Source organism: Salarias fasciatus, chromosome 17 (assembly GCF_902148845.1).
Source record: "Salarias fasciatus chromosome 17, fSalaFa1.1, whole genome shotgun sequence".
NCBI lineage: Eukaryota > Metazoa > Chordata > Actinopteri > Blenniiformes > Blenniidae > Salarias > Salarias fasciatus.
Window position 1 is genome coordinate 16,718,062 of NC_043761.1, and position 25,216 is coordinate 16,743,277.

General features: G+C 54.5%; 1 protein-coding gene across 1 annotated transcript in view; it reads right to left on the reverse strand.

Annotated features, from left to right (window-relative positions):
* Positions 1 to 25,216, reverse strand: part of LOC115404098 (pleckstrin homology domain-containing family A member 5-like) — an 89,095-nt gene that overhangs the window by 3,728 nt on the left and 60,151 nt on the right. The window contains 19 exon segments of the mRNA XM_030113260.1: positions 550 to 657; positions 659 to 748; positions 1,069 to 1,112; positions 1,397 to 1,505; positions 1,613 to 1,714; positions 1,791 to 1,943; positions 2,025 to 2,105; positions 2,239 to 2,301; positions 8,106 to 8,225; positions 8,877 to 8,960; positions 9,382 to 9,626; positions 9,699 to 9,988; positions 13,767 to 14,915; positions 15,677 to 15,792; positions 16,372 to 16,472; positions 17,281 to 17,353; positions 17,947 to 18,051; positions 18,999 to 19,212; positions 21,905 to 21,958. Of these exon segments, the coding sequence (XP_029969120.1) occupies positions 550 to 657; positions 659 to 748; positions 1,069 to 1,112; positions 1,397 to 1,505; positions 1,613 to 1,714; positions 1,791 to 1,943; positions 2,025 to 2,105; positions 2,239 to 2,301; positions 8,106 to 8,225; positions 8,877 to 8,960; positions 9,382 to 9,626; positions 9,699 to 9,988; positions 13,767 to 14,915; positions 15,677 to 15,792; positions 16,372 to 16,472; positions 17,281 to 17,353; positions 17,947 to 18,051; positions 18,999 to 19,212; positions 21,905 to 21,958 (3,301 nt within the window).

Genomic DNA, 25,216 nt, shown 5'->3' on the forward strand with positions numbered 1-25,216 from the left:
CCCATAGAGACCTGCTCCAGTGACACAAGGACAGCAGCTCAAGGAGGTTCAAGACAACGTCTCTGGTACGTGATGGATGAGTGATGGAGGGAGGGGGGTGGAGGGGGGTGGAGGGCGGAGGGAGGGCGGAGGGAGGGCGGAGGGAGGGCGAAGGGAGGGCGGGTGGAGGCCGGGTGGAGGGGGGTGGAGGGCGGAGGGAGGGCGGAGGGAGGGGGGTGGAGCAGAGGAATAAATAAACTGATGGATGATCCACCACAGTGATGAGGGCAGAGATGAACCACGATGAAGGGCTGATGGAGGAGGGGGCAGCAGGGGGGTGGAGGGGGGCAGGTAGAGGGTGGAGGGGGCAGGTTGGAGGGTTGGTGGGGCGGGTAGAGGGTGGAGGGGGCAACAGGGGTGGAGGGGCAGGTTGGAGGGTGGAGGGGCAGGCAGGGGGGTGGAGGGGCAGGTGGAGGGGCAGGTTGGGGGGTGGAGGGGCAGGTGGAGGGGCAGGCAGGGGGGTGGAGGGGCAGGTGCAGGGTGGAGCAGGATGGTGGGGGCAGTTCTTACGCTGTGCGCTCCGTTGCGGGGGCCGGCCTTGCGCTCGTCGGGCCGGTGGGTGTGGGGGGGCAGCCGGGCTCCGGGGTGGGGGTGGTGGGGGGGGCGGGGGGGGGGGGCGCTCGGCCGAGTCGTAGTACTGGGGGAGGGGCGGGCGGGGGGGCGCGGGGCCGCCCTCCTCGGGGGGGCCGAGCGGGAGCAGCGCCGCCGCCTGTTGACAGTCAACACAGCGCCTCACTGTGGCCGCCGCCTCACTCTGCAGCAGAACCGCGGTTCTAAAGCTCCGGTTCCACCGGTCAGACTGAGGAGGGACCCTGAAGGACGGTCCTGGTCCTGAGGTCTCGAGTTTCTCTAACATGCTGGTACTCTAGTTAGCCTCTAGTCACAACAAACCAGTATGGGGCTCAGAACCAGGACCTGGTTCTCAGGACTGGAGGGGTTTTGGCCCCCCCCCTTCAGACTGACCATCCTGTGTTTTCTCTGTTCTCCAGGGAACCAGAGCAACTCTAAAGCTCCAGGAACCGGTCTCACCTCGTTCTTCTGCTGGCTGGAGAGAGGCTTGGAGCCGGGGAAGCCTGGGGGGCAGAGGGGGGGGGCAGACAGAGGGAAGACATGAGGGTCAGAACACACACCTGTACACACTCACTCAGCACACCTCTGAGTCTGGAAGATGTCTAAACTGGGGGGGGGGGGGCTGAAAACTGAATGTGAGGAAGGTTTAAGCTGAGAACCACAGGATGAAGCCTCCTGTCACTGGACGCTGGTCCAGGTCCAGCTCCAGCTCCAGGTCCAGTTCAGAGGTGAGGCGGGGGTGAGGCGGGGGTGAGGTGGGGGTCAGTAGAAGGTGGGCGGGGCTCACTGCAGTCGGAGCTCCGGGCCGGTCTGTTCTTGCTCAGAGCCTCCATCACGTCCTGGATCCTCCACAGCTCCTTCTGGATCTGGATGTGCCGCTGGCTGGGGGGCTCTGTCTGCAAACACACACACACACACAGGTAAAGCCCGCCTGTAGGCTGAGTGTGTGTGTGTGTGTGTGTGTGTGTGTGTGTGTGTGTGTGTGTGTGTGTGTGTGTGGTACCTGCGGGCTGCCCAGCGCCTCCAGCTGCTCCAGCAGGTCGGCCTTGGCCAGAGTCACGTCAGCCTCCAGCCGGTCGTAGTCCCTCCAGGAGCGCTCCACCTCCTGACGGAGACGGCGGTCAGGGAGGAGGGTGTGTGTGTGTGTGTGTGTGTGGTGTGTGTGTGTGTGTGTGCCTCACAGCGGCCACCCGGCTCAGCTCCCTGCAGGTGCTCAGCAGGCCGCTCTGCAGGACGTCCCTCTGCTGGACCAGGCTCTGCGTGGCGGCGCTGCTGCAGCCGCTCTGCTCGCTCAGCTCCTGGCTGGCCGACAGCAGCGCCGTCTCCAGGGTGTGCTGCAACACACACACACACGCCGTCGCACACTCGAGCCCCTCAAACACACACACTCCCACCCAGAGGTGTGTGAGCTGAACCTTCTCTCTGTGCAGCTGCTGCAGCTTCTCCTCCTGCATCCGCACCGCCTTGTCCTGCTCACACAGCCTGCTCAGCTTGGTCTGACACACACACACACACACACACACACACACACACACACACACACACACACACACACACACACACACACACACGCGGTTAGATGTGAGCAGGCCAGGCTCCGGCGGGCGTCCCCACAGCCGCTGCTCTTACGTCGATGTCCGCCTCCTCCGGCCGCGGCGCCGCTGGAACGTCTTTAAAGTCGTCCGCCGGGACCTGAGGACAGGAGACGCAGTCAGACCCGGCCAGCAGGGGGCGCCGTGGACCTCAGAGGAGCGCCGGACCGCAGCCTCCTGCAGGTTGAGGGGAAAACGCTCCACGGCTGCAGATTCAGGCTCTCATGACAGAAACGGCTGGTTTTCCCCTCAGCCTGCAGGAGGAAGATCCTCTAACGAGCCGCTGCTGTTCAGGAGTGAGTGAAGGATGAAGGGATGAAGGGATGAAGGGATGAAGGGATGAAGGGATGACCCCGCCTCATGTCCCTGAAGCTGTTCACCAGGTGATCCCAGAAGACGGATGAAGACAGCACCCACCACTGGGCCTGTTCCTGCCTCCCAGTCCACCCTGTGACCCTGCAGGTGACCCTGTGACCCTGCAGGCGACCCTGTGACCCTGCAGGTGACCCTGTGACCCTGCAGGCGACCCTGTGAGCCTGCAGTGATCAGACCTGACCACGCTGTGCTGAATGTTCCTGATGTTCTTTCGTCTGTAGTTCCATTAAACTCCTCGGCCTGCAGCGTGGGCAGTGGCAAAGACGATTCAACCACCTGGATTAAAAAACCTCCATCCACCTGGAGATTACAGCAGATTACAGCAGATTACAGCAGATTACAGAGCTGTTCAGTCAGCTCAGCCAGAGGAAACAGAAGAGACTGTAACGAGGATTAAAGAAACACTTAAACTACACCCTGGATTAAAGCCGGACCTGAAGCCAGCAGGGCCGGACTTCTCCAGTAAAACACCTAAATAAATTAATCTGGCAGTGATCTCGGAGAGAAACACTTTTTTCAAAGCGTTCCACTATAAAAAGGTTTCATGGTCGAGTACTGAGGGAACAGCCCAGTCCGGTAGAGTCCAGTCCAGTCCAGTCCGGTAGAGTCCAGTCCAGTCCAGTCCGGTAGAGTCCAGTCCAGTCCAATCTAGTCCGGTCCAGTCCAGTCCGGTCCAGTCCAGTCCAGTCCGGTAGAGTCCAGTCCAGTCCAATCTAGTCCGGTCCAGTCCAGTCCAGTCCAGTCCAGTCCGGTCCAGTCCAGTCCCACAATCGGCTCTTTTAATCAACTCTCTGAAACACCTGAGCAGCTGAAATAAAGAACCTTCGGGACAAACTGGTGGAATGGATTCAGGCGTTTCCACAACTCCACCCGGCAACGAGCGGAGCAGCAGACAGACAGGCGGAGGAGGGGGGGACCGGTGGAGAGGAAGATCAACGAGACACTGCTGGGACGGGAAGGAAGGTGGTCTGGCCGGAATGACGTGAGCACCACGATGAGACGGACGGCTGGAGGTGGAGGGGAAGGAGTGGTGATGCAGCTCATGGACGAGGGCGGAGGTCTGGATGGAGGTCTGGATGGAGGTCTGGATGGAGGTCTGGATGGAGGTCTGCTGGAGTCTGAACTACGTCTTTCACAAACCCAAAACAATTAGCAAGAAGTGAAGGAAGTCTGCTCTTCAGAACTGAAGAGGACTGAAGTCTTCAGTCTGATTGGGTTTTGCTCCGTCACAGTGAGCTCTTCAGACTCAAGCCAGAACCTCCAGAACCTCCAGAACCTCCAGAACCTCCAGAACCTCCAGAACCTCCAGAACCCTCCAGAACCTCCAGAACCTCCAGAACGCTCCAGAACCTTACTTGCTGGTAGAGTTGCGGCCTCGGTGCCGAGTTCTCGATCATAGTGTGAATCATGAAGATTAGCGGCTCGTTCTCCTTGGTCTGGCCGAGCGGCGAGGAGGAAGAGCACAGCTGTTAGTGACCACATCCCACACCGGGAACCCAACGCTTCGGATCTAATGCTAATGCTAATGCTAATGCTCCCACTGACACACCGTGTGCTCCATCTCGCCGCGGCTACATGCTAATGCGGCTCATTGACCTGCTGGACCTCCCCAGACTGACGGCCGGGTCCGGCTCCTCTGGCCTCACCGAGACCGGATCATGCTGACTTTCACTTTGGCTCCACAGCTCGTCCTCTCTTGCTTTCTGAGGACGTTCTCTCTGGACACCACCAGGCTGACATGTGGAGGAGAGCGAGGCAGAGCGAGGCAGAGCGAGGCAGGGCGAGGCAGGGCGAGGCAGGGCGAGGCAGGGCGAGGCAGACCGGGCAGCCGGCTCTGCTCCACACGGCTCTGGAGAGACTTCTGTCTTTAGCGCACCGTGAGAGTTAACGTCAGATCTAAACCTGACCAGTTTGATCGTCTCGGCTTGCCGTAGCAGAGTCGCAGCAGGTTGATCATGTGACTCCCGAGCAGTTTCGTGTGATCAGGAGTTGAGTTTTACGGAGCTCTGGCCTCCAGGGAAACCTGCTAATTAGCAGAACCTAAGAATGACAAAGTCCACTGTCAAGCAGAGGACTTTAAAGCTAGGGTTGGCGATCTTGGAAAACTAGCGTTAGCATGTAGCATCTCCCCAAGGCTCCGCCTAGCTATCTCCGCCCAGCTCCCACCCCATTGGAGGAGCTCCCGTTGGGAGCGGAGACGTGGAGACGTTCGCGTTCCTGGCGTAACCTGTCCTCAGCGCTTCGTTTCTTCGTTTTTCTTTATTTGCACAACGCCAAGGTATGGCGCACTGAACGGTGAGTGAACCCCCAAACATTCGTCTACGCCATTCTGCAACGACGCTCCGTCCTTCTACGCCGCACTGAACCAGGGTCAGTGTACGCCATTGACAGGTACGCGCAGGGGGCAGGTCGAGCGGCGAAGGGACATGATTGGTTTAAAAAAAGGTGTCCCCTCAAGACTATTGGTTGCTGTTTTTCCCGTTTTACTCCTGCTGCAGAGAGCAGATTTTTTCCGCTCTACTTTAAGAACATGCTATGAATTGCTTCCCATCGGGTCATAAAGATCATTTTAACCAGTATTTAAAAAAAGTATCTCATTCAGATCGCCAACCCTCGCTTTAACTCTGCCGTCTCGCTCACTGTTTCCTGACCGATGGGTCTGGCTGATGACTGACGTGTGAACTAACCCTGTCACGACTAGTATAACTAACTAGTACTGACTTCTCAACGACCAGAGCAGAACCACAGTGACCCAGAGCCACGTTTAGACGAGGAGATGAGTCTGATGGGAAACACTCCAGTCTGGAACGATCCGGGTAAAACCGCCACTACAGAGACTCAACCCGCTGATCTGAGATCAGAACGGACAGAGTGAACTGTCGACAGGAGGGAGGGAGCAGGAGACGAAACACAGGACAGGACAGGACAGGACAGGACAGGACAGGACAGGACAGGACAGGACAGGACAGGACAGGACTGACTCGCAATGTAGAGAGCAGCCGACACACTGTGGTGTTCCTCCAACACCCATCCATCGTTCATCCATCCATCTATCTGTCATCCATACATCCATTCATTCAACCATCATCCATCCATCCATAATTCATTCATCCATCATTCATCTATCCATCCATCCATCCTTCATCATCCATCCATATATCATCCATCCATCATGTATCTGTCATCCATATACAGCTGTCACAATATCTAATTTTCTCTTCAGGATTATCCTGGGCAAAAAATGTCACGATAACGATATTATCACGATATCAAACGTTCAGATTCATCTTTAATTTTATTTTTGTTTGTTTTCTCTCTTTTCCCAGATGAATTACATTCAGAATACCTGTCAAATGAGGTGTTGAAACAATATGAGAACAGTTACCAAAAGTGTAGTTGCACTCCACTAATTAAAATCTGATGAACTGATTAACAGAGGATCCACAGTGTTCCCCTCTTTCGCAGATACTTTAGCACAGCATGTCTTGCAAATTGGCGTGTTGTCAAACTTGTCCACTTCCACTTTTAGAAACCCAAAAAACTCCCACACCACCGACTTCACTTTCTTCGGGTGAGGATAGAGCGTCTCGCTGTCGTTGTCGGCCACCGCCGACATGTTTAGTTCACTCGTGACGCTCGCTAACTGGGAGCCACGCTAGCTGGGAGCCGTGCTGCTACCACTGCTCTGCTGTGTTTATATGTGAGGGGAGGGGGAGGGGGAGTGGGGGGGGGGGGGGGGGGGGGGGGGGGGGGGGGCTGCAGGAGGGAGACGAAGCAGGGCGGAAGAACAGGAGCGGATTTTGAAAATACACTTCAACACGTTTCAAGTGGCTCTAGATCCTCTTTACGATATTATCATGTGCGCATTCTGAACACGATATTGAAATTTCATTTTTTTAAAACCACGATTATCGTCAAGACCGGTTTACCGCGACAGCCCTACAGCCATACATAAATCCATCCATCCATCCATTCCTCCACCATCCAACTATTCATCATCCATCCATCCATCCATCCATTCATTCATTCATCCATCCATCATCCATCCATCCATCCATCCATTCATTCATCCATCCATCATCCATCATCCATCCAACCATCCATCCATCCATTCCTCCATTCCTCCACCATCCAACTATTCATCATCCATCCATCCATCCATCCATTCCTCCACCATCCAACTATTCATCATTCATCCATCCATCCATCCATCCATTCCTCCACCATCCAACTATTCATCATTCATCCATCCATCCATCCATCCATTCCTCCACCATCCAACTATTCATCATCCATCCATCCATCCATTCATTCATCCATCCATCATCCAACCATCCATCCTCCAGCTGGAGTCAGAGACAGAGCAGACCAGGCTCAGCAGTTCTCACCTGGCTGTCCAGGTAAACTAGGTTCCTCTGGAGGTGATGGGACAGGACATCAGTCTGCAGGAGGAAGAGGGGGAAGAGGAAGAGGAAGGAGGAAGGAAGATGAGGAGGCAGGAAGTGGATGGAGGATGAAGAGTGAGGAAGAGGACGGAGCAGGAGAGGTGGCGTTTGGTCAGGAGGTGAAGAAGCAGACAGCAGAAGTCAGAGAGGCTGAAAGGAGGAAAAACACTGAAGCGGTTTGTTTCTTAAAGCGTCGCCATGGAAACAAATCTGGAGATGATCACCGCCGAATCATTTTGAGGCAGAAATCTGCAGTTTACCAAGTTTTCAATTCCTCTAAATGTTCCACTTCAAAACCAAATGAAGGTTCACGTTCCCTCTTTTACATCTTCATCACCAATATCTACTGAATTACTAACATCTGAACCATCAAACCAACAGAGGGAATATGAGATGTAGATTGTGTGATGCAATATTTTCATATTCAAGGAACACATGCTTGAATTTATATTTAAATAAGAATTGTTGTAATAATCAGTTGTTCAGGTGAGACTGAAACAAACCGTGATGGACAGAAAGTATGATCAAAACAATCCGCTGCTGCTTCACTCTGCGCTTTAACAGCCGTTTGTTCACCATTATTAATAAAGGAGAACATCCAGTCAGCTTCAAACACGTGGAAACAGGCCGTCTGCACACACACACACACACACACACACACACACACTGGGGAGGCCTGGACCAGGCATGCAGTGGCAGGAGGAGGGACGACAGTCTGCACCAACCATCAGCTTCCCAGAGCTCACAGCGTCACAGCGAGGCGCCAAATGAAACCGCATTGGGTGGGTTTAAAGAGGTCAAAGGGCCTTTTGGAGCCGGCCTGGATAAACGTGACACACTGACACTGATTTCAGAGTGTGTCTGATTTTCCCATGTTGCAGTTGGAATCTTCAGAACACAGTTAAATGAAGTCCAAGTCGTTCTTTTACACATCAAATTCGATTTCATTTGGGGGAAAAAAACAAAAACCAAAAGCACCTCATGCCAAAAGCTTCCACTTGTACACAGAGAATGTGATCTGGACCCGTTTGAGAGAAGCAGCCACGTGTTGACCCACAGAGACATGCAACCGCTGGGTGCTGACCTTGGCGTTGGGCCCCTCCAGCCCCAGGGCCATGAGCTGAGCTACTGTGTGTTCCCGCAGACTGTTGAGCTCCGCCTGCTGGCGGCGGAGCTTGATGAGCAGCAGCGTCAGCTCCTCGGGCTGCACGGGGCAACAGTCACACAGAGGCAGCTATCACCGCACAGGACCATCAACCACAGCAGCCGCAGAGCCGAGCCGCACGCCGACGACTCGCTGCTCTACGCTGCAGACGCTCCAGCTCCAGTTCCTTCACTCTGAGGCTGAAAGGAACCTCGGCAGGCTGCAGGAGAACTAACAACCTGGAACTTCACCTGAATGAAGAGGACTGACGGTAAAATATTCATCGTTATTGAGTAAAACGTAATAAAATGAGACTCTTATGTTAAGACTATAATAAAGAGCTGAGGAAGGGGGTTCCGGTGAGAATCCGACACGACACGAAGCCTCCTGAACCTTCTTTCTGTTTCAGATCACAGAGAAGCTTCCCGGCCTGACACAGATCTGACATGTGAGAGCTAACGAGACGTTGATTCCCGCTCAGCCTCACGTCGCTCTGTTCTTCGGTTCAGGGACGGTCGACAGATCGACGACACGCTTCAGCTTCCAGCCGCTAAACTCTGAGTCTTTAAGATTCAACCTGGACGTTCCAATCCAGGGAAACGCTCCAGTGACAGCACAGCGGAGTTTTCCCGTCATCCTGCTTTTAGCTAGAATGTTACCGATACTGCGGCGCAGAGAAGAACCGGAGCGGCGAGATGGACGGACACTCACCGTCTTGTCCTGCAGCGACTGGGGGGTGATGGTCTGAGGGGGGGCCGGCGCCGCCACGGACCGGCGCTCGGAGGGGTAGCCGTACTGCGGGGGGAGGGGAGCAGCGTTAGCTCTGGAGGACGGAGGATGAAGACCAGGCTGAAAAGGAACGATTTTTAATGAAGACACGTCAACGAGTCCGTCACGATGAGTCTGACAGCTGCCAGGTTACCCAGAATGCTCCTGTTCATGTTCAACCAGGGGAGGAAAGAAAAGAACAGCATCTGCTGTTGAAGATAAAGAATGAAAAAAGTAATTTGTCTCCACGCTCATTCGCAGACGTCTCTGCAGAACAATGAGAGCGTCTCCGTCCGGGCGTCCCGTCTCTATCTGAAGACCAGCGTCTGCTGCAGAGCGAAGGCTGGACTCCGTCAGAGGGGGACGGATTCCATCAGAGCTGGGAGCAGGACTCGAGAACAAGGTGGGCCGCTCCCAGCCCCCAGGGGGCCGGGCGCTCAGTGGTTACCTTGGCGAGGTGCGCCCGGTGCCGGCGGTCCAGCGTGGAGTCGCCCCTGAAGACGGGCGAGGACACCTCGGAGTGGGAGCTGGCGGCGCCCTGCTGCTGCTGCTGCTGCTGCTGGCGGGCCGGCAGGGTGCTGTAGAGCGCCAGGGCGCCGTGCGACGGCGAGGCGGGGATGGAGTGCACCACGGCGTGCTCCGAGATGTTCCCCATGGTCTTGGTGCTGGGCAGCGTCCCATAATGCCCTGCAGCTGCAGACACAGACAGACAGGTTCACGACGAGGACCCGGGGCTCCGGAGGGGGCGGGGCTTGGGCGTCCTACCTGTGGGCGGAGCCAGGCTCTGCCGGGAGAAGGCCTGCCTCTGCTGCCACTCGTACAGCTGCCACATGGTGTCGTCCCTCATGGAGCGCCGCTTCTCGGCCGAGCTGACGGCGGCGGAGGTGGAGGCGGGCCGCAGCGCCCGGTCGTACGGCGAGCCCGCCGCGCCGCACACGCTGTCGGGCCGCAGCACGCCGTTGCGGGGCAGCGTGCGGTAGCCCTCGGGGTACCGGGGAACCATGGGGGCGCGGTGGCTGGGCATGTTCCGGGGCAACGTCTGGTAGGAGGTGATGCTGGGGGGGGACAGACGGACGGGGGCGGAGTCAGACGAGCTTCTCTGACCTCTGGGACTGTGACGACTGAGAGGAGGAGCGACGCCGGTATGTCTCAGGGTCATGATGGGTTGTCTCTAAAGGTCAAAGGTCAAACTGAAGGCTTTAACTGGAGCGTCTTACGGTTACAGCTCTGAGGTTTCTGAAGTTTTCTTCTCAGTGACAGATGTTGGTGAGATCAGACTAAAGAGGACTGGAACACAGCAGGGTCAAAGGTCAGGTTAGGGTCAAAGGTTAAGGATTTAGAGTTAAAGGTTAGGGTGAAGGGTTATAAGATATATAAGAAGTTAAAAGATAAGGGTTAAAGGTCAGGGTTAGGTGATAAGGGGTAAAGGACAAGGTTTAAGGGTTGAATGGGGGTATTATGCAAAATCCACTGTTATGAGCTTTATATAAAGCTATAGAGTCATTTCCTCATTAAAAAGAGACATGGAGTTGTTTCCTGAACCATTCAGGCATATTTGAGCAATCCCTGAATCTCCCCTGGCAGCCATGTTGAGGCTGAAACGCTCGATGCTGCACAGCTCCGCCCATAATGCACAGCTCCACCCATAATGCACAGCTCCACCCATAATGCACAGCTCCGCCACATCTCTGACGTAGTCTGCAGAGCTCCTCCTGCACAGCTCGCTCCCCCTCCCTTCTCAGGGGCGGGGAGCGCGAAATACACCGCAATACACCGCAAATCGCCAAGATGGACGCTCTGAGGGGGCGTGTCTCTAAGCTGAGGAGCTTCTTAAAGCGACAGGGACTCTTTTCCAGTGGTTTGAGGCAGCCTGATGCAGAGGAACATTTGATTCAAGTTGTTTTTTGACACATGCAGCTTTCACCATCCAACTTTGGGCAAAGCTGTTGCTTGAGTGCTGTAGACTGATACTAGAGGGCTAAAAACACCCAATACCCCCTTTAAAGGTTAGGATGAAAGGTTAAGGGTTAAGGTTGGCATGTCCCAGCTGAAATCTGCCCTCATTGGATGTCAGCGTGATTTTCATTCTTTATTTAAATAAAAACTCTTCAGTGTGGTGTGCTGCTGAGATCCCAGCTGATGAGCAATAAATCACAGGAACCCGAGGAGACATCAGAAGCTGCTGTAGACGCTCCAGCAGGTGAGATATTCCCCCTCTGGACGGCAGAACCAGATCCATCAAACGGCTTCAGTCGGTTCAGAGAAACAGGCGAAGCTGGTTCATCACAGCAGGTCTACACTATTCAACCCAACTTCAGCGTCAAATGAGCCACTTTTCAAAAAGAGGGAGGAATTAAAGGTGAGAGACAGAAGCAGGGGAGGAGCTCAGACCCGCCAGGAACTGCTGAGACATGGGACTAAACTAAAGTCTGTCTTCACTGTGAGTCCAGTCCTGCTCTGAGATCAGTCTCATGAAACCTGAGCGACCCAGTCAGCTTCACTATTCAGGATGCTGCGGGCTGATCCAGGATCAGGATGCTGTCAGACTGCTGAGCTGCATGCTCTGCACTGACTGAAAGCTCGATCGAATAATTTACTGTCTGGAGGAACACTGAATGTGTGTTCTGTGCTCCGATAAGAGTTGAGAACAACACTCTGCTCATTTAATTCCTCGTTCGAGGCGAGCGTCCCTTCTAATCCCAGCCAGCGGTCTTTTTTTAACTTTGTCCATCAGAAACATTTTTAATTGCCTCCTTTTATTCTTCTGTTCCTGGAGTGCTGCCAGAGAGAGGCACCGGCGGAACGCAACACAACCTGCAGCCTCCTTAAACGCATGGACACATGGACACTAGGGGTGTGCCATCTAAGGCACCTCACGATTCGATTCGATTACGATTCAGGGTGCTACGATTCGATTATTCAACGATTATCACGATATTAATGATAAAAACGATTATCATGATTTTTTGTGCATTTTTTCCCCTCACTTAGTGCCCACTTCATACTTTGAAACAATGTACAGCTATTTCTCGGTTATACATAAATCTTTTTTTTTTTTCCCCTTGTCCTGTTCGGCAGCTGGGGCGTGCAATATTGTATGATTGTAGCCTTTTACTATCCGAACAGATTTTAATGTTAGCTGTACATTGTTTCATACTTTGAAACAATGTACAGCTGTTTCTCGGTATACATAAATCAAAGTAATCAAACAAATTCAAATCCAAAAAAAGTATTTTTTATTGATGTCAAGTGGTCCATCAGCAACCATGGCGTAAACTTTGTGCCTGTAGCTGTGGCCTAAAGAGCCAAGACAACAAAAGGCTGCTCCTACTGACAGCAGATCAACAGTTACCTCCCTTAAGTGCAAACAACAGCAGATATGTCATATATGCAGATATATGTTCAATTTGAATGTACTACTTGGCGTGCAGCATATCTAGACACCTACATCTAGATATCTGTGTCTACATGTCTAGGCGGTAGTGTGACGTCAGCGGGAGCTACGGGAGCTGCAGTGTTGTTGTGTGTGTGTTTTATCGACTGCCGATGCTAACGCATGTTTCTGATCCCTGCTCTTGGAATAAACATCCTCACGCTGCCAAACGCCTCCGGACTTCTTTCAAGCATATTACAGAGATAAATGTTTTGGTTGTTTTGTTGACCTCTGACCTGAAAGCTTTGTTTACGGCGCCGCGCCATGCGCAGTACGGCTCATTGTTTCCGGGGCGACATGAGGCTACACGGTGCTTTTTGTTCCAGTGTAGCGTAAAATGGACGAATATCTGTCGGATGAAGATGTGGACGAGAACTTTGAATGATTTTCTCTTTAGCAAAAGCAGCGTTGGCATTTAGCACTAGCTTTTAATCCAGAAGAATGGATCTCACACTCTGTTACTGTAGCTAAAGAGCCAGCTGTCGCCATATTAACCGGTCCGTCACTATAGATGTCCGGGTGGTGCGCAGGAACAATACTTTGGTTCCGCAAGTGGCGTCTGTGCTCCTGGCGTCTAGTTATATGAAAAATAATCGATCTTAAATATTTATGAATCGTAATCGAATCATTATGTGTCGCATCGCGATTAATCTAATAATCGATGTATCAGCACACCTCTAATGGACACATGGACACATGGACACACAGCGAGCAGGCAGGGCAGATCTGAGACCAGCCAACAGCTGACTGCTGTCCCTGCTGGTCCAGGTCCGCTCGGAGTGCAACAGGGCTCAGAGAGCGGCACTCTCACTTTCACAGAGAGGAACTCAGACCCAGATTCTGATCAACCAGGAAGCTGGACCGCAGTGAGAGGACATCAGCTGACATAATCCAGGTGTGAGACTCTGCTGGACACGTGGTGCTAAAGTCCCTGATGCTACGCTAACGCTACTCTGGACCAAACCAGCCAACGTGCTGATGGATGTGGAGGGTGGAGCTGCCTGCACCGAGCCAGTGAGGGTGTAGCAGGAGGTGTAGCAGGAGGTGGAGGTGTAGCAGGTGGTGTAGCAGGAGGTGGAGGTGTAGCAGGAGGTGGAGGTGTAGCAGGAGGTGTAGCAGGAGGTGGAGGTGTAGCAGGAGGTGTAGCAGGAGGTGGAGGTGTAGCAGGAGGTGTAGCAGGAGGTGGAGGTGTAGCAGGTGGTGTAGCAGGAGGTGGAGGTGTAGCAGGAGGTGTAGCAGGAGGTGGAGGTGTAGCAGGAGGTGGAGGTGTAGCAGGTGGTGTAGCAGGTGGTGTAGCAGGAGGTGGAGGTGTAGCAGGAGGTGGAGGTGTAGCAGGAGGTGGAGGTGTAGCAGGAGGTGTAGCAGGTGGTGTAGCAGGAGGTGTGCAGACTGAGCCTCACCTCCGGGTGTCGTCGTCCAGGCCCCTGGTCCTCTGCGAGCGGACCCAGTGCTCCAGCTGCTGCATGGAGCTGGTCCTGGACAGACCGCCACGCTCCGCCTCCGGACTCGGACCCGGAGCCGGACCCGGAGCTGGACCCAGAGCCGGAGCCGGAGCCGGAGCCGGAGCCGGAGACTTCACCGGGACCCGGACCAGGCTGTTGTCCGCCACCTCTGATGCGCTGCCATCCCCGTGCTGCTCCGCCGTCCCCGAGCCGTTGACCTGGGCGGGTTTGGGGGCGCCGGCGCCGGCCTGGCGCGACGCCGACACGGCGGCGGCGATGGCGGCGGCCTGCGCCGGCTGCAGCTTGATGCTGCTGATCTTGGTGAGGGCCCGCTCGGCGCCGCCGTCCCTCGGGAAGCCGTAGCGGTCCCCGTCCCGCAGCGTGGCGTACTTCTCGGCGTCCCTCATGGCGGCGTACTTGCTGCCTTCGCGCAGCGTGCTGTACTTCTTCACCTCCTTCACCGCGCCGTACCGGTCCACCACGTGGATGGTGCCGTACTTGTCGGAGTCCCTCAGGGCGCCGAACCTGTCCGTCTCCTTCAGGGACAGCTGCCTCCTCACCTCCTTGTGGGAGACGTACTTGTGGACGTCCCTCTGCAGCGTGTGGCGGTCGCCCACCTTCTGCAGAGCGTACTTCTCGCCGTCCTTGGTCAGCAGGTACTTCTCTCCGTCCTTGGCCGGGGCGTACTTCTCCTCGGCCGGCGCCACGCTGTACTTGTCGTCCGCCTTCTGGACGGCGTACTTCTCCAGGTCCCGGTGGACGGCCGGCACGTCTCCGTCCCTCTGCAGGGAGTACTTGTCCCCGTCCCTCCTCAGCAGGTACTTCTCGCCGTCCTTGTGCAGCAGGTAGCGCTCGCCGTCCCTCTGCAGCAGGTAGCTGACGCCGTCCTTCTTCAGCGAGTACCTGTCCCCGTCCCGCTGCAGGGTGTAGTACTCGCGCTCCCGGCCGCCGTCCTTGGGCCGCCGCTCGTCCGCCCGGGACAGCGAGTGCTGCCGCGGCTCCCGGTTGCGCTCGTTGTTCTGGATCTCGGGCCGGGTGAGGACTCGGTGGTTCAGCAGGTTGTTCAGCTCCTGCGGCGTCCGCTGCTCCGCTTTCAACTTGTCCAGCCTGAGACGGGAGACAGACGGGGGACAGACAGGAGACGGAGGTTCTGAGGGGTTCAGTGACTGAGACGTCAGCGGCTGAGAACCTGAGATCCTGTCAGAACCGGAGCAGAGCCGGTCCTCACTGGTCCCTGTCATCCTGGACCTGCTGGAACTCCGCTTGTTTCTGGGTCAGAACTTTAAAACCAACACAAACAGAATATTCCGGAAGGAAGGAGGAGCCCGATCCGCTCGACCTCTGCTTCTCTGTTTCTCAGAAAATCTCTCATCTTCTGTTTCTGTCTGAGAGAATCAAACCTGGAAACTCAGATTCCCCCGTCAGAGGCTCAAATCACTAAAATGAGTGAAAAATGGGAAAGATTCTATTTTTCAGTCATTTCTGCATCTTCTCACAAGTTTCTAAATATTCAGATTTTGTTGTTCTTATGCATATTTACTACTTCAGTATGATTTCTGTTATATCATCAGTGTAATTTACTTAATCGACGTTTGTAAAAACTATTTAATTTGGATTCAACATGCAGAGAAGAAGTTTGTAATATGGTGAATTTGAAGAAAAGCTGAAGACGGTCACTCTGCATCATTTTGCAGTGAAAAGATTCACTGAAGATTGTTTTTTCTCTGTTAAAGGTTTCTGATTCAGTAAGAAAAAAATGGAATGAACTTGGATTTAATCCTTCTTCTGACAGCAGAGGAGAGATTCCGCCTCCTGGCGGCGGCCCCGGCGCCGTTACGTCCCACCGTCCCGCCGGTCTGTGAACGCACCGTCTGACGGGCTCGCTGTGGACCAGGGCGGCGTCCGTCATCACCTTCATCCACGACTCCATCTCTTTGGACGTGTCCGTGCAGAAGTAGTACGTCCGCATGTTGGGGTGGGTGGCCTGGTGGGGGGGGGGGGGGGGGGGGGGGGGGGTGGAGGGGTGGAGGGGTGAGGGGAGGCGGGGGGAGGAGGGAAGAAAGGACATGCTCTCATTTCACAAAAGTTTCACGTTTATGCAGCAACATACTGAAAACAACCCCTGTTTCCACGGCAACAGCAGGATGGAACTGATGGATCCTGAATAAAGTGTGTGTGTGTGTGCGTGTGTGTGTGGACTTCGGTTCATTTTGAGGTGAAATGAGAGTGAGATAACACTCATGATGGAAGAACTGCTCTTGCTTCACATAAACGAGGCAACAGGAATCACTTGGTTTCGCTGGAAGTGAGACTTTTCTTTCGGCAGTGTGAAACATTTAAAGCAGATTCATGATGCAGGATTCCCCTGATCTGGACTGAGTAAATTCACATTCAGTGCAGTGAACGTTCACTCTGAATAGACTGATGCTGAGCTGATCTAATTTCATTCAGCTGGTTTTAATTAGATTCATTTCACTGAACTCTATTTGTCTCAACTGGAGCGTCAGAGCTGGGGATGCGTCGCTCTGATGCATGATGGGAGCAGAGTGCGGCGGCGGCTCACCTTGAAGGCGTACTTCCTGCTGATGTGGTCGTCCACCGACAGCATGGAGATGTGGAAGCTGGGCAGCAGGATGCTCCCCAGGACGGTGTCCTCCTTCTCATCTGAGGACACACCAGGCACACATCATCCAGACCGCAGGAGTCCAACCGGGGTCCTCCGGACCGGGCGGACCGGGCGGACCGGGCGGACCGGGCGCCTGCTCAGATCACACTGGACTGACACTAATCAAGGAGTCAGTGGCGCCTGGAGCAGAAACTAAAGCTTCAAGGTGGAAAACCTGGATGGTTCACATGGGCTGTGGGTCCTGAACCTCATGACCTGGGGGGACTCGGGGAGACCTGAACCCCGAAGCCCGAACCCTGAACCCAGAACCCTGAACACTAAACCCAGAACCCTGAGCCCTGAACCCAGAACCCAGAACCCCGAACCCTGAACCCAGAACCCAGAACCCAGAACCCTAAACCCTGAACCATGAACCCCGAACCACAGCAGCTTTTCCCACAATCCACGCAGACCGGCTCACTGGTTTGCTTTGACCAGCAGGGTGTGTGTGTGTGTGTGTGTGTGTGTGTGTGTGTGTGTGTGTGTTCTTGTATTTCTATCCTTGTTGGGGCCAAATGTCCCCACAAGGATAGCAAAACGTGGAACGACGTGCCTTGTGGGACCTTTTTCCGGTCCTAAGTAGGAGAAACAGTGTTTTCTTGACCATGTTGTTGTTACTGAAAAAAGTAAAAGTGCAAAAACATTTCTTTAGGGTTAGGCTGTGTTGTGGTGTGGGTTAGGGTTAGGGTAAGGGTCAGGGTTAGGGGCTAGACATGAATGGGAGTCAATGGACGGTCCCCACAAGGATAGAAATACAAGACTGTGCGTGTGTGTGTGTGTGTGCGCGCGTGTGTGTGTGTGTCTCACCTCGGTAGTAGAACAGGCACATGTCTGACAGAACGAACCATCTCTTCTTCCACAGCTTCATGCCCGTGCTGTCCTACAGAGGTCAAAGGTCACAGAGCGTCAGTCCTGAAGACACACACACACACACACACACACACACACACACACACACACACACACACACACACACTGTTCCCTCTAGCACTTCGTGTCTCTCGTCCTCTGAGATAAATTGTTGTTTTATCTGTTTTCATGTGACCGCAGCAGAGAGCCACGGTGAAGCGTGAAGACATGGATCAGGATCAACCTCCAGTGACCGAGGGTCAGAGGTCACCTTCAGCCGCTCTCCCTGAACGACTCCCTGAACAGTGGGCCTCGGTGGCCAGCCAGAGCAGAGGATTGTGGGATGGAGCCTGAAGACTGGACTCCTTCTCCACAGGATCTTTGATAAACAAACACTTCATCAGCTGGATGTGAGCCAACCGGAGCCTGAGCCAGGCTAACGCTAACAGCTAACGGCTAACGCTAACAGCTAACGGCTAACGCTAACATTCACAGGCCAGTGACAGAGGAAGGCCCAGAGCACGACCTTGACAGTGACCTTGAGCGTGACCTTTAGTATGACCTAGAGTGAGCTCTACAGTGTGTGACCTAGACAGTGACCTTGAGCGCGACCTTGGCCGGTACCTGCTTGTACAGCCAGCTGCTCTTCACCACCGGGGCGTTGGGGTTCCTCTTGATGGAGTTGGACCTCTTGCCGAAGTTGTGGACCTTCTTGGAAGACCTGGACGGCTGAGGAGACACCAGGACGGAGACGAGCAGCACGTCAACACCGCAGGAAGTGACGGGGGGACAGACACACCCAGAACCAGAACCAGAACCCCTGACAGTCAGGCCCGGTTACCCTGAGAGTCAAGTCAGCTTCTGGATTCAGTTTGGAAAAGTCTTGAAAGCAGAGTAGCTTTAATCTCTCTCTCTCTCTCTCCCTCTCTCTCTCACTGTTTGAAGACTCTTTGCTCTGCAGAAGTTTCCTGCAGGTTGTCACCACGCTGCATTTCAAACACACACACACACACACACACACACACACACACACACACACACACACACACACACACACTCTCACAGCTTAATTATTTATACAGCAAAACATATAGTGAATAAAAGCCGCTCCTTCCTGACAGTGCTGACCTTGTTTTCCCTGCAGAGCGTCTCTATAGGCGCCCTGCGGCGGCGGCGGCGGCGTTTCTATAAATACGGCTCCTCATGAATCCGTCATGCTCTCTCGCCCGTCAGGAGGAGTGAGGTATCACTTATTCATGAAACACTCTGAACTCCGGGTTTGATCTGCACATGCATCTGTGTGTTTTATTAACCGTTTACAGTCCTGCAGCGGAGACAGCTGAGAGCGGGACGCGCTGAGGACGAGGACGAGGATGAGGACGAGGAAGAGGAAGAGGAAGAGGAAGAGGACGGAGCCTTCATCACCAGAACACTCTGCTGACTCTTTAACCCGGAGCTGAGGGGCACTTCAGCTGCTTCACCGTCACTTTATTTCAGTAGTTTTAGTTTGTGTGTGTGTGTGTGTGTGTGTGTGTGTGTGTGTGTGTGTGTGTGTGTGTGTGTGTGTGTGTGTGTGTGTGTCGTCCCGGTCTCACTGTGTTGCCGTGGTTACGGTCTACAGTCCCCTTCCTCCCAGGAAGCTGCAGGACGGATTCTGAAGGCGGGACATGTCTCACCACGCTGCAGCTGGCTGGACTGACCCGTGTGGATGAGGAGGACGAGGCGGCGGTGGAGGTGGCGGTGGCGGCGGGGCCGGCGGGGGACGGGCTGCCGGGGAAGGTGCTGTAGTCGGAGCCGCCGGTGTAGTTGGACGCCTCGCTCATGGTGCTCATGGGCCGCTCCTTCTTGTCGCTGCCGCTGCCTTGCTCAGAGGAAGCCTTAGGAGCCGGCCTGGCGCGGGGCGAGAGACATAGAGAGGCAAAGGGAGACAGAGAGAGAGTCAATCACACCTCAGGCTGTCCAGCCACGTCCGTCCTCCGCTGGACGTCTCCACCCGGAGTCCAGAACCAGCAGAAGAACCTCTGGACCAGCAGAGAGTCCACCACCTGCCACAAGATCCACTTCTAGTTCTGATCGGTCCCACAACCTGAGGACGGAACCCAACATGGCCGCCGGACGCTCTGGACTGGAAGACCCAACGAGCAAAGACTCCGTCCCCGCATGGAGGATTCAAGACCAGATTACTGCTAGAGGACGAGGACGAGGAAGAAGAGGGGATCAAGCAGAACCCTGCAGGGTTCTGCAGGGTTCTGTAGGGTTCTGCAGGGTTCTGCAGGGTTCTGCAGGGTTCTGTAGGGTTCTGCAGGGTTCTGCAGGGTTCTGCAGGGTTCTGCAGGGTTCTGCAGAGTCCAGGCTGGAAGTTCTGGGACGTAGTCTGAAGTCCTCCAGAGGACGGAGACTCTGCTCAGTGTCCTTGGTTAAATTAGTTCATTCGCTTGAAATAATTGGACAAAGTGTTCAGGTGGAGGCGTTGTTACTGACACACACACACACACACACTCCCTTAATGACACGCCGTCTCTGGCGGGGCCATTACAGAGCGAGGGATGATGAGACGGAGGCGAAAACAGCTGAAATGAGCAGAGCGAAGACGAGGAGATGAAGAAAGTCGCGCCTCGCCGCCTCGCCTCTTTGCCGCCTCGCAGCGCCCGTTGAACGGCTGACAAACAGGACGGCCTCAAAGTTTCAGCTGAAGAGGACGAAGGCTGCCGGTACTGGAGGACAGGACGGAGAGCCGGAGCTCACTGAGGCCCGCCGCCGTCTTACGGCTGGTGGACACGGCGAGCGGCGAGCGGTGGCCGAGTGCAGAGCTGGGTCAGAGAGGGGGGCTGGAGACCAGATAAGCCCCGGCCGTCTCTGGAGAGCCAGGCCAGCAGCACGGCTTTAATTAAAGGGTCCCTGAAGGCAGCGCCGGGCCCAACGCTCACAGCTGGAAACAGGAAGCAGGGCCGGAGACTTCCTGTCTGAGACCAGGACTCCTAGAGCCTGGAGCTGGACACAGGACTGATGGACACATGGACACAGGTGTGTGGACGCCTGGAGGAGCCGAGGCTTTGCACTGAACACAGCAGCATTCACAGCCCCGCCTCCGTTTCCACGACAACGCCTCAACCGGAATCCCGTCGTCCTCCACCCAGGAAACTTCGAAAAGGAGGAGCTGAAAAGGCTGGAGGGAGCATAACAGGAAACCAGAACCAGGACCAGAACCAGGATGGGACCGGGACGAGCCTTTCCACCGTCGAGACGGAAACTGAGCCTCCTGCTTTTCCAGAGTTTTCAAGAAGTTCCACCTTGAGAGCAGTTTCTAAATCTTGGGTTTTCAGAGGTTCTGGTCTCCGCTGTGGTGTAAACAGAACCCCGGGGGCCGCCGTCCCCCTGCTGGGCTCAGACTCGCTGACGAGAACACCTGCGGGGAGTGTCCAGTTTTCCTCCACATGGTCCGGGGCTCCGGCTCTGCTGCTGGTTCAGGGACAAACTGACTTCTGGACGTGGAGACGACGGAAGGACGAAAGTACGGAGGAGGAGGGACGTCTCACTGCGACCCTGACCTAGCCTGGTCTGAGTCTGATCCGAGACCTGAGACGTCCGATCAGCCCTTCATCCACCGGCGCTCTGCCACATGTCCTCATCCCACTCGTCACACCACTTCTCATTTCCCAGACATCTGTTCTCTAGTTCACACTTTTTAAAACCTGTTTAATGTTCCATATCAACAGTCTGACAGTAACACAGCGAATATTTGTCCCAAGACACGTGGGACTGTTTAGCTGAACATCAGATCCTGTATTTGTCGTACTGGATCAATCGTCACTCCTCAGCTGGAGATCCTTCCTCTGGTTCTGGACCGACGCTCGTCTCCATCGCAGCTGCAGCTCCTTCAGTTTCCACACAGTCAGGAAACCGACGCTTCAACCTCACTTCACTCACTTTATTCTTCAGAAATTAGAAATGTGAGGCAGGAAATGCTCAGTTCACGACACGCCTAAACGAGGCGGCGTTCTAACGTCAGGCATCCAGCCCTGAAACTCTGAAACTGTCTCTTCAGTTGATTTTTATGACGATTATTTCTTTCCGTTTTAGTCTTAGATGAAAAGGTGAAAAGTCCTTCAGACAGAACCGTAAAGAAAACCTGGTCTGGTCCACCGCGCTCAGTCTGAACCAAGCCGGTGGAGTTACCATACTCCACCGATCAGAGGAACCAGCAGCCTGAGCGACGCTGCTGCAGGAGACTTTATTACCCACAATGCACCACAGGTTAGTGCTCATTCACAGGGTGAAATCCAGACAGGTTTCAGAGACGAGGAGGAGAAGTGAGTGAAAGATGAAGCAGCAGAGGAAGCTGGAAGAAGCCTGTCCACTCAGAACCACTGCTACTGGTCCCACTCTGGGAACAGATGGGGAAGGATCCAGAACACCAGAAAACAAGGTGCATCATGGGAAGCAGCAGGGATCAGTAGAGACAGGGAGGAAAGACGAGAGGCGGTCCCGGATCGGGGATCCAGAAGGCAGGAGCAGCGGGATTAGTGAGGCAGGTTAAAGACAGAAGCAGCGCCGGGCTGGAGGCGGAGCCAGGAGCCGTTACCTGCTGAGGTCCTCTACCGGTTTGTCGGGGTGGACAAGCTTTCCACAAGTCGCACTGCAAACAGAGCAGAGAGCGGAGAGAGAACCACAACGTCACTGGACATCCAACACAAGATCAACAAGAAGAGCAGGGAGACCGGAGGCCTTCCAGCTCCGGGACGGACCCAGAGGAAGCAGGGAACCCGGCAGAAACCCGACCCAAACCCAAACCCAAACCAGAACAAGGTGTTCTGAAGATCTCAAACTTGTTAGGAAACGGAGAGTCGAAGGTCGTTAAGAAAACATGAGGACACGAAGAGAACAAGATGTTAGAGAGGAGAACACATCAGCAAACAGCGAGAGAGCAGGGCTGTAATGGAGGCAGGAGCTGCAGCGGCGTGACGAGCATCCTAATGAGACCAGAGCAGAACCCCCCCCCCCGAGACCCCGAGCTCAGGTTTACAAATCTCTTCATTTAAACTCCTCCGCCGGTGACGGGAGGACAGGTGGCGAGCTGCAGGAGCCGACTCCCGTTAAACTGCCTCTGGACCGGCGGGACGGACGGACGGACGGACGGACGGCGAATCCAGAGGCAGAAAGAAGACTTTAATAAGGCTGGAGGAGGCTGGAGGAGGGTGGAGGAGGGTAGAGGAGGCTGGAGGAGGGTGGAGGAGGGTGGAGGAGGGTGGAGGAGGCTGGAGGAGGCTGGAGGAGGGTAGAGGAGGCTGGAGGAGGGTGGAGGAGGGTGGAGGAGGGTGGAGGAGGGTAGAGGAGGGCCGGAGCCTGGAACCCAGACCACGGACCGGACTGTTTCCATCTGACCCAACAACACCTTCAACAACCACCGCCTCCTCCTACGGAGCTCTAATGTGACAAATCTTCATGCTTCTGAACCAAATGTCCGTTAATGCCAACATCTGGAGGGAGAGATGAGGAAGTCTGGCTCGGTTCAGGCTGGAAGGAGCTTTTCCTCGGAGCTAATAGAAGAGTGTCGTCTGCAAAACACGTGATGCACGGATTTCACTAGCTGCTGCTCTCCACTGGGCCACCGAACATGAACAGTGGGTCTGCTGGGGGTGGTTTGGTCTGCTGGGGGTGGTTTGGTCTGCTGGGGGTGGTTTGGTCTGCTGGGGGTGGTTTGGTCTGCTGGGGGTGGTTTGGACTGCTGGGGGTATTTGATTTGCCCCCCTGGTCTGGGTGGGTCGGGGCAGAACGAGGTGAAAGTCTCATTAGCAGCTCCACACCTCCAGTTCCTCACCTCCACAGCTTCAACACGTTTAAAAATATAAACCAGCTCATTTACATAACTGTCACACGCATGTGCATGTACACACACACACACACACACACACACACACACACACACACACACACACACACACACACACTGTTCATTTCCCAACCCTGTTATCTCCTCAGTTCCACTGCACTAGCTAATTCATGGTGTGTGTGTGTGTGTGTGTGTGTGTGTGTGTGTGTGTGTGTGTGTGTGTGTGTGTTCTCGTATTTCTATCCTTGTTGGGGCCAAATGTCCCCACAAGGATAGCAAAACGTGAAACGACGTGCCTTGTGGGGACCTTTTTCCGGTCCTAAGTAGGAGAAACAGTGTTTTCTTGACCATGTTGTTGTTACTGAAAAAAGTAAAAGTGCAAAAACATTTCTTTAGGGTGAGGCTTTGTTGTGGTGTGGGTTAGGGTTAGGGTAAGGGTCAGGGTTAGGGGCTAGACATGAATGGGAGTCAATGGACGGTCCCCACAAGGATAGAAATACAAGACTGAGCGTGTGTGTGTGTGTGTCTCGGTATCTCAGCTGCACAGTTGAGTTAACTCCGTCCCTCCTCTGGAGGTGGAGTGTGTAATTGCAGGAGTTTGTCTCATGCAGACGTCTCGCTATCATTCAATTAGAGTTTATCACTGCTGCAGGTGAACAGGTCAGGAGACAGAGGACGGGTCAGGGGACGGGGCAGGGGACGGGTCAGGGGACGGGGCAGGGGACGGGTCAGGGGACGGGTCAGGGGACGGATCAGGGGACAGGGCAGAGGACGGGTCAGGGGACAGGGCAGGGGATGGGTCAGGGGACTGGACAGGTGGTCAGGGGACGGGTCAGGGGACGGGTCAGGGGACGGGGCAGGGGACAGGGCAGGGGACGGGGCAGGTGGTCAGGGGACAGGGCAGGTGGTCAGGGGACAGGGCAGGGGACAGGGCAGGTGGTCAGGGGACAGGGGACAGGGGACAGGGCAGGGGACAGTGTTTTATGGATTAAGGACAAACGAATGCTGATGAAGGAAATCCATCAGATTGCGAGAGCACAGCGCCACCAGGAGGAAGCATGCAGCTCCAGGCTGGAGGACTGACGGTGTGACAGACGGTTTCTTCCTCTACCGGTAAAACCAGGAGTGGGAGCTGTTTCTCCTCAACCAGCCAGCTCCTTCCTCATGGTCCAGGTCCTCTCAGGACCTGAATGGAACCAGGTTCTCCACGTATGCAGACGATGGTGTAGTAAAGGAGTCAGTCCTGCAGGACTTCACCGGCTGTCCTCTGACGTTTCACTGGAGCTTTTCCAGAACATTGTGGTTAAAGTTGCGGTGGTTTATTGGTGTTTATTGTGAGAACCGGTTTAGATGTCTAGTTGTCGTCCACTCCTCCCCCACCTTTCATTTCCTTTCACAGAATTCCAGTACTGCTCTGGAAAATGAATAATTAACCTTCGTAATTAATGACAAAAGAGCAAAAATACAGAGAATCGTCCTGGACATTAATGAGACGCTGTCTATTAGCAGGACTACAGCTCTGTAAGGAAACAGGTCCTGAAGGACAACCAGACTGCTTCCAGGACATCTCTCAACATTTTCATTGACAACCTTTCTTCCAGAACTAATTCTTCTTCAACCCATCTGCTCCCTGGAGGAAGATCAGCAGCAGCCACATCCTGCCTCACATGCAGCGGCCGGCAGCTTTCAGGCATTAAATCATCATTTACTGAATGAATCATGTCTGGACAGACGTCAGGGGATGATTCTGGCAGACCTGGTGCTTCTTCTGGGCTCAGTCCAGCCGTTAGTCGTCCACCACAGTCCTACAGGAGGTGCTAACAGCTTCTCCATCATGAAACACATCGGGGAGTCGATCTGCTCGGCCGTCAGCAGGAATATTTAGTTGGTAAACGAGAATCAGACATGTACAAGTAGGAGTCTTCAAACTCTGAACCAGGAAGTGAATCCAGAGATCAGGGACTGCTCTGATTGGTGGAAGGACAACGCTGAAGAAGTTGGACGATTGGACAAAACTTACTACAACACGCAGAACGAGAAGTTTTAGAAAAACTGAATTTTCAA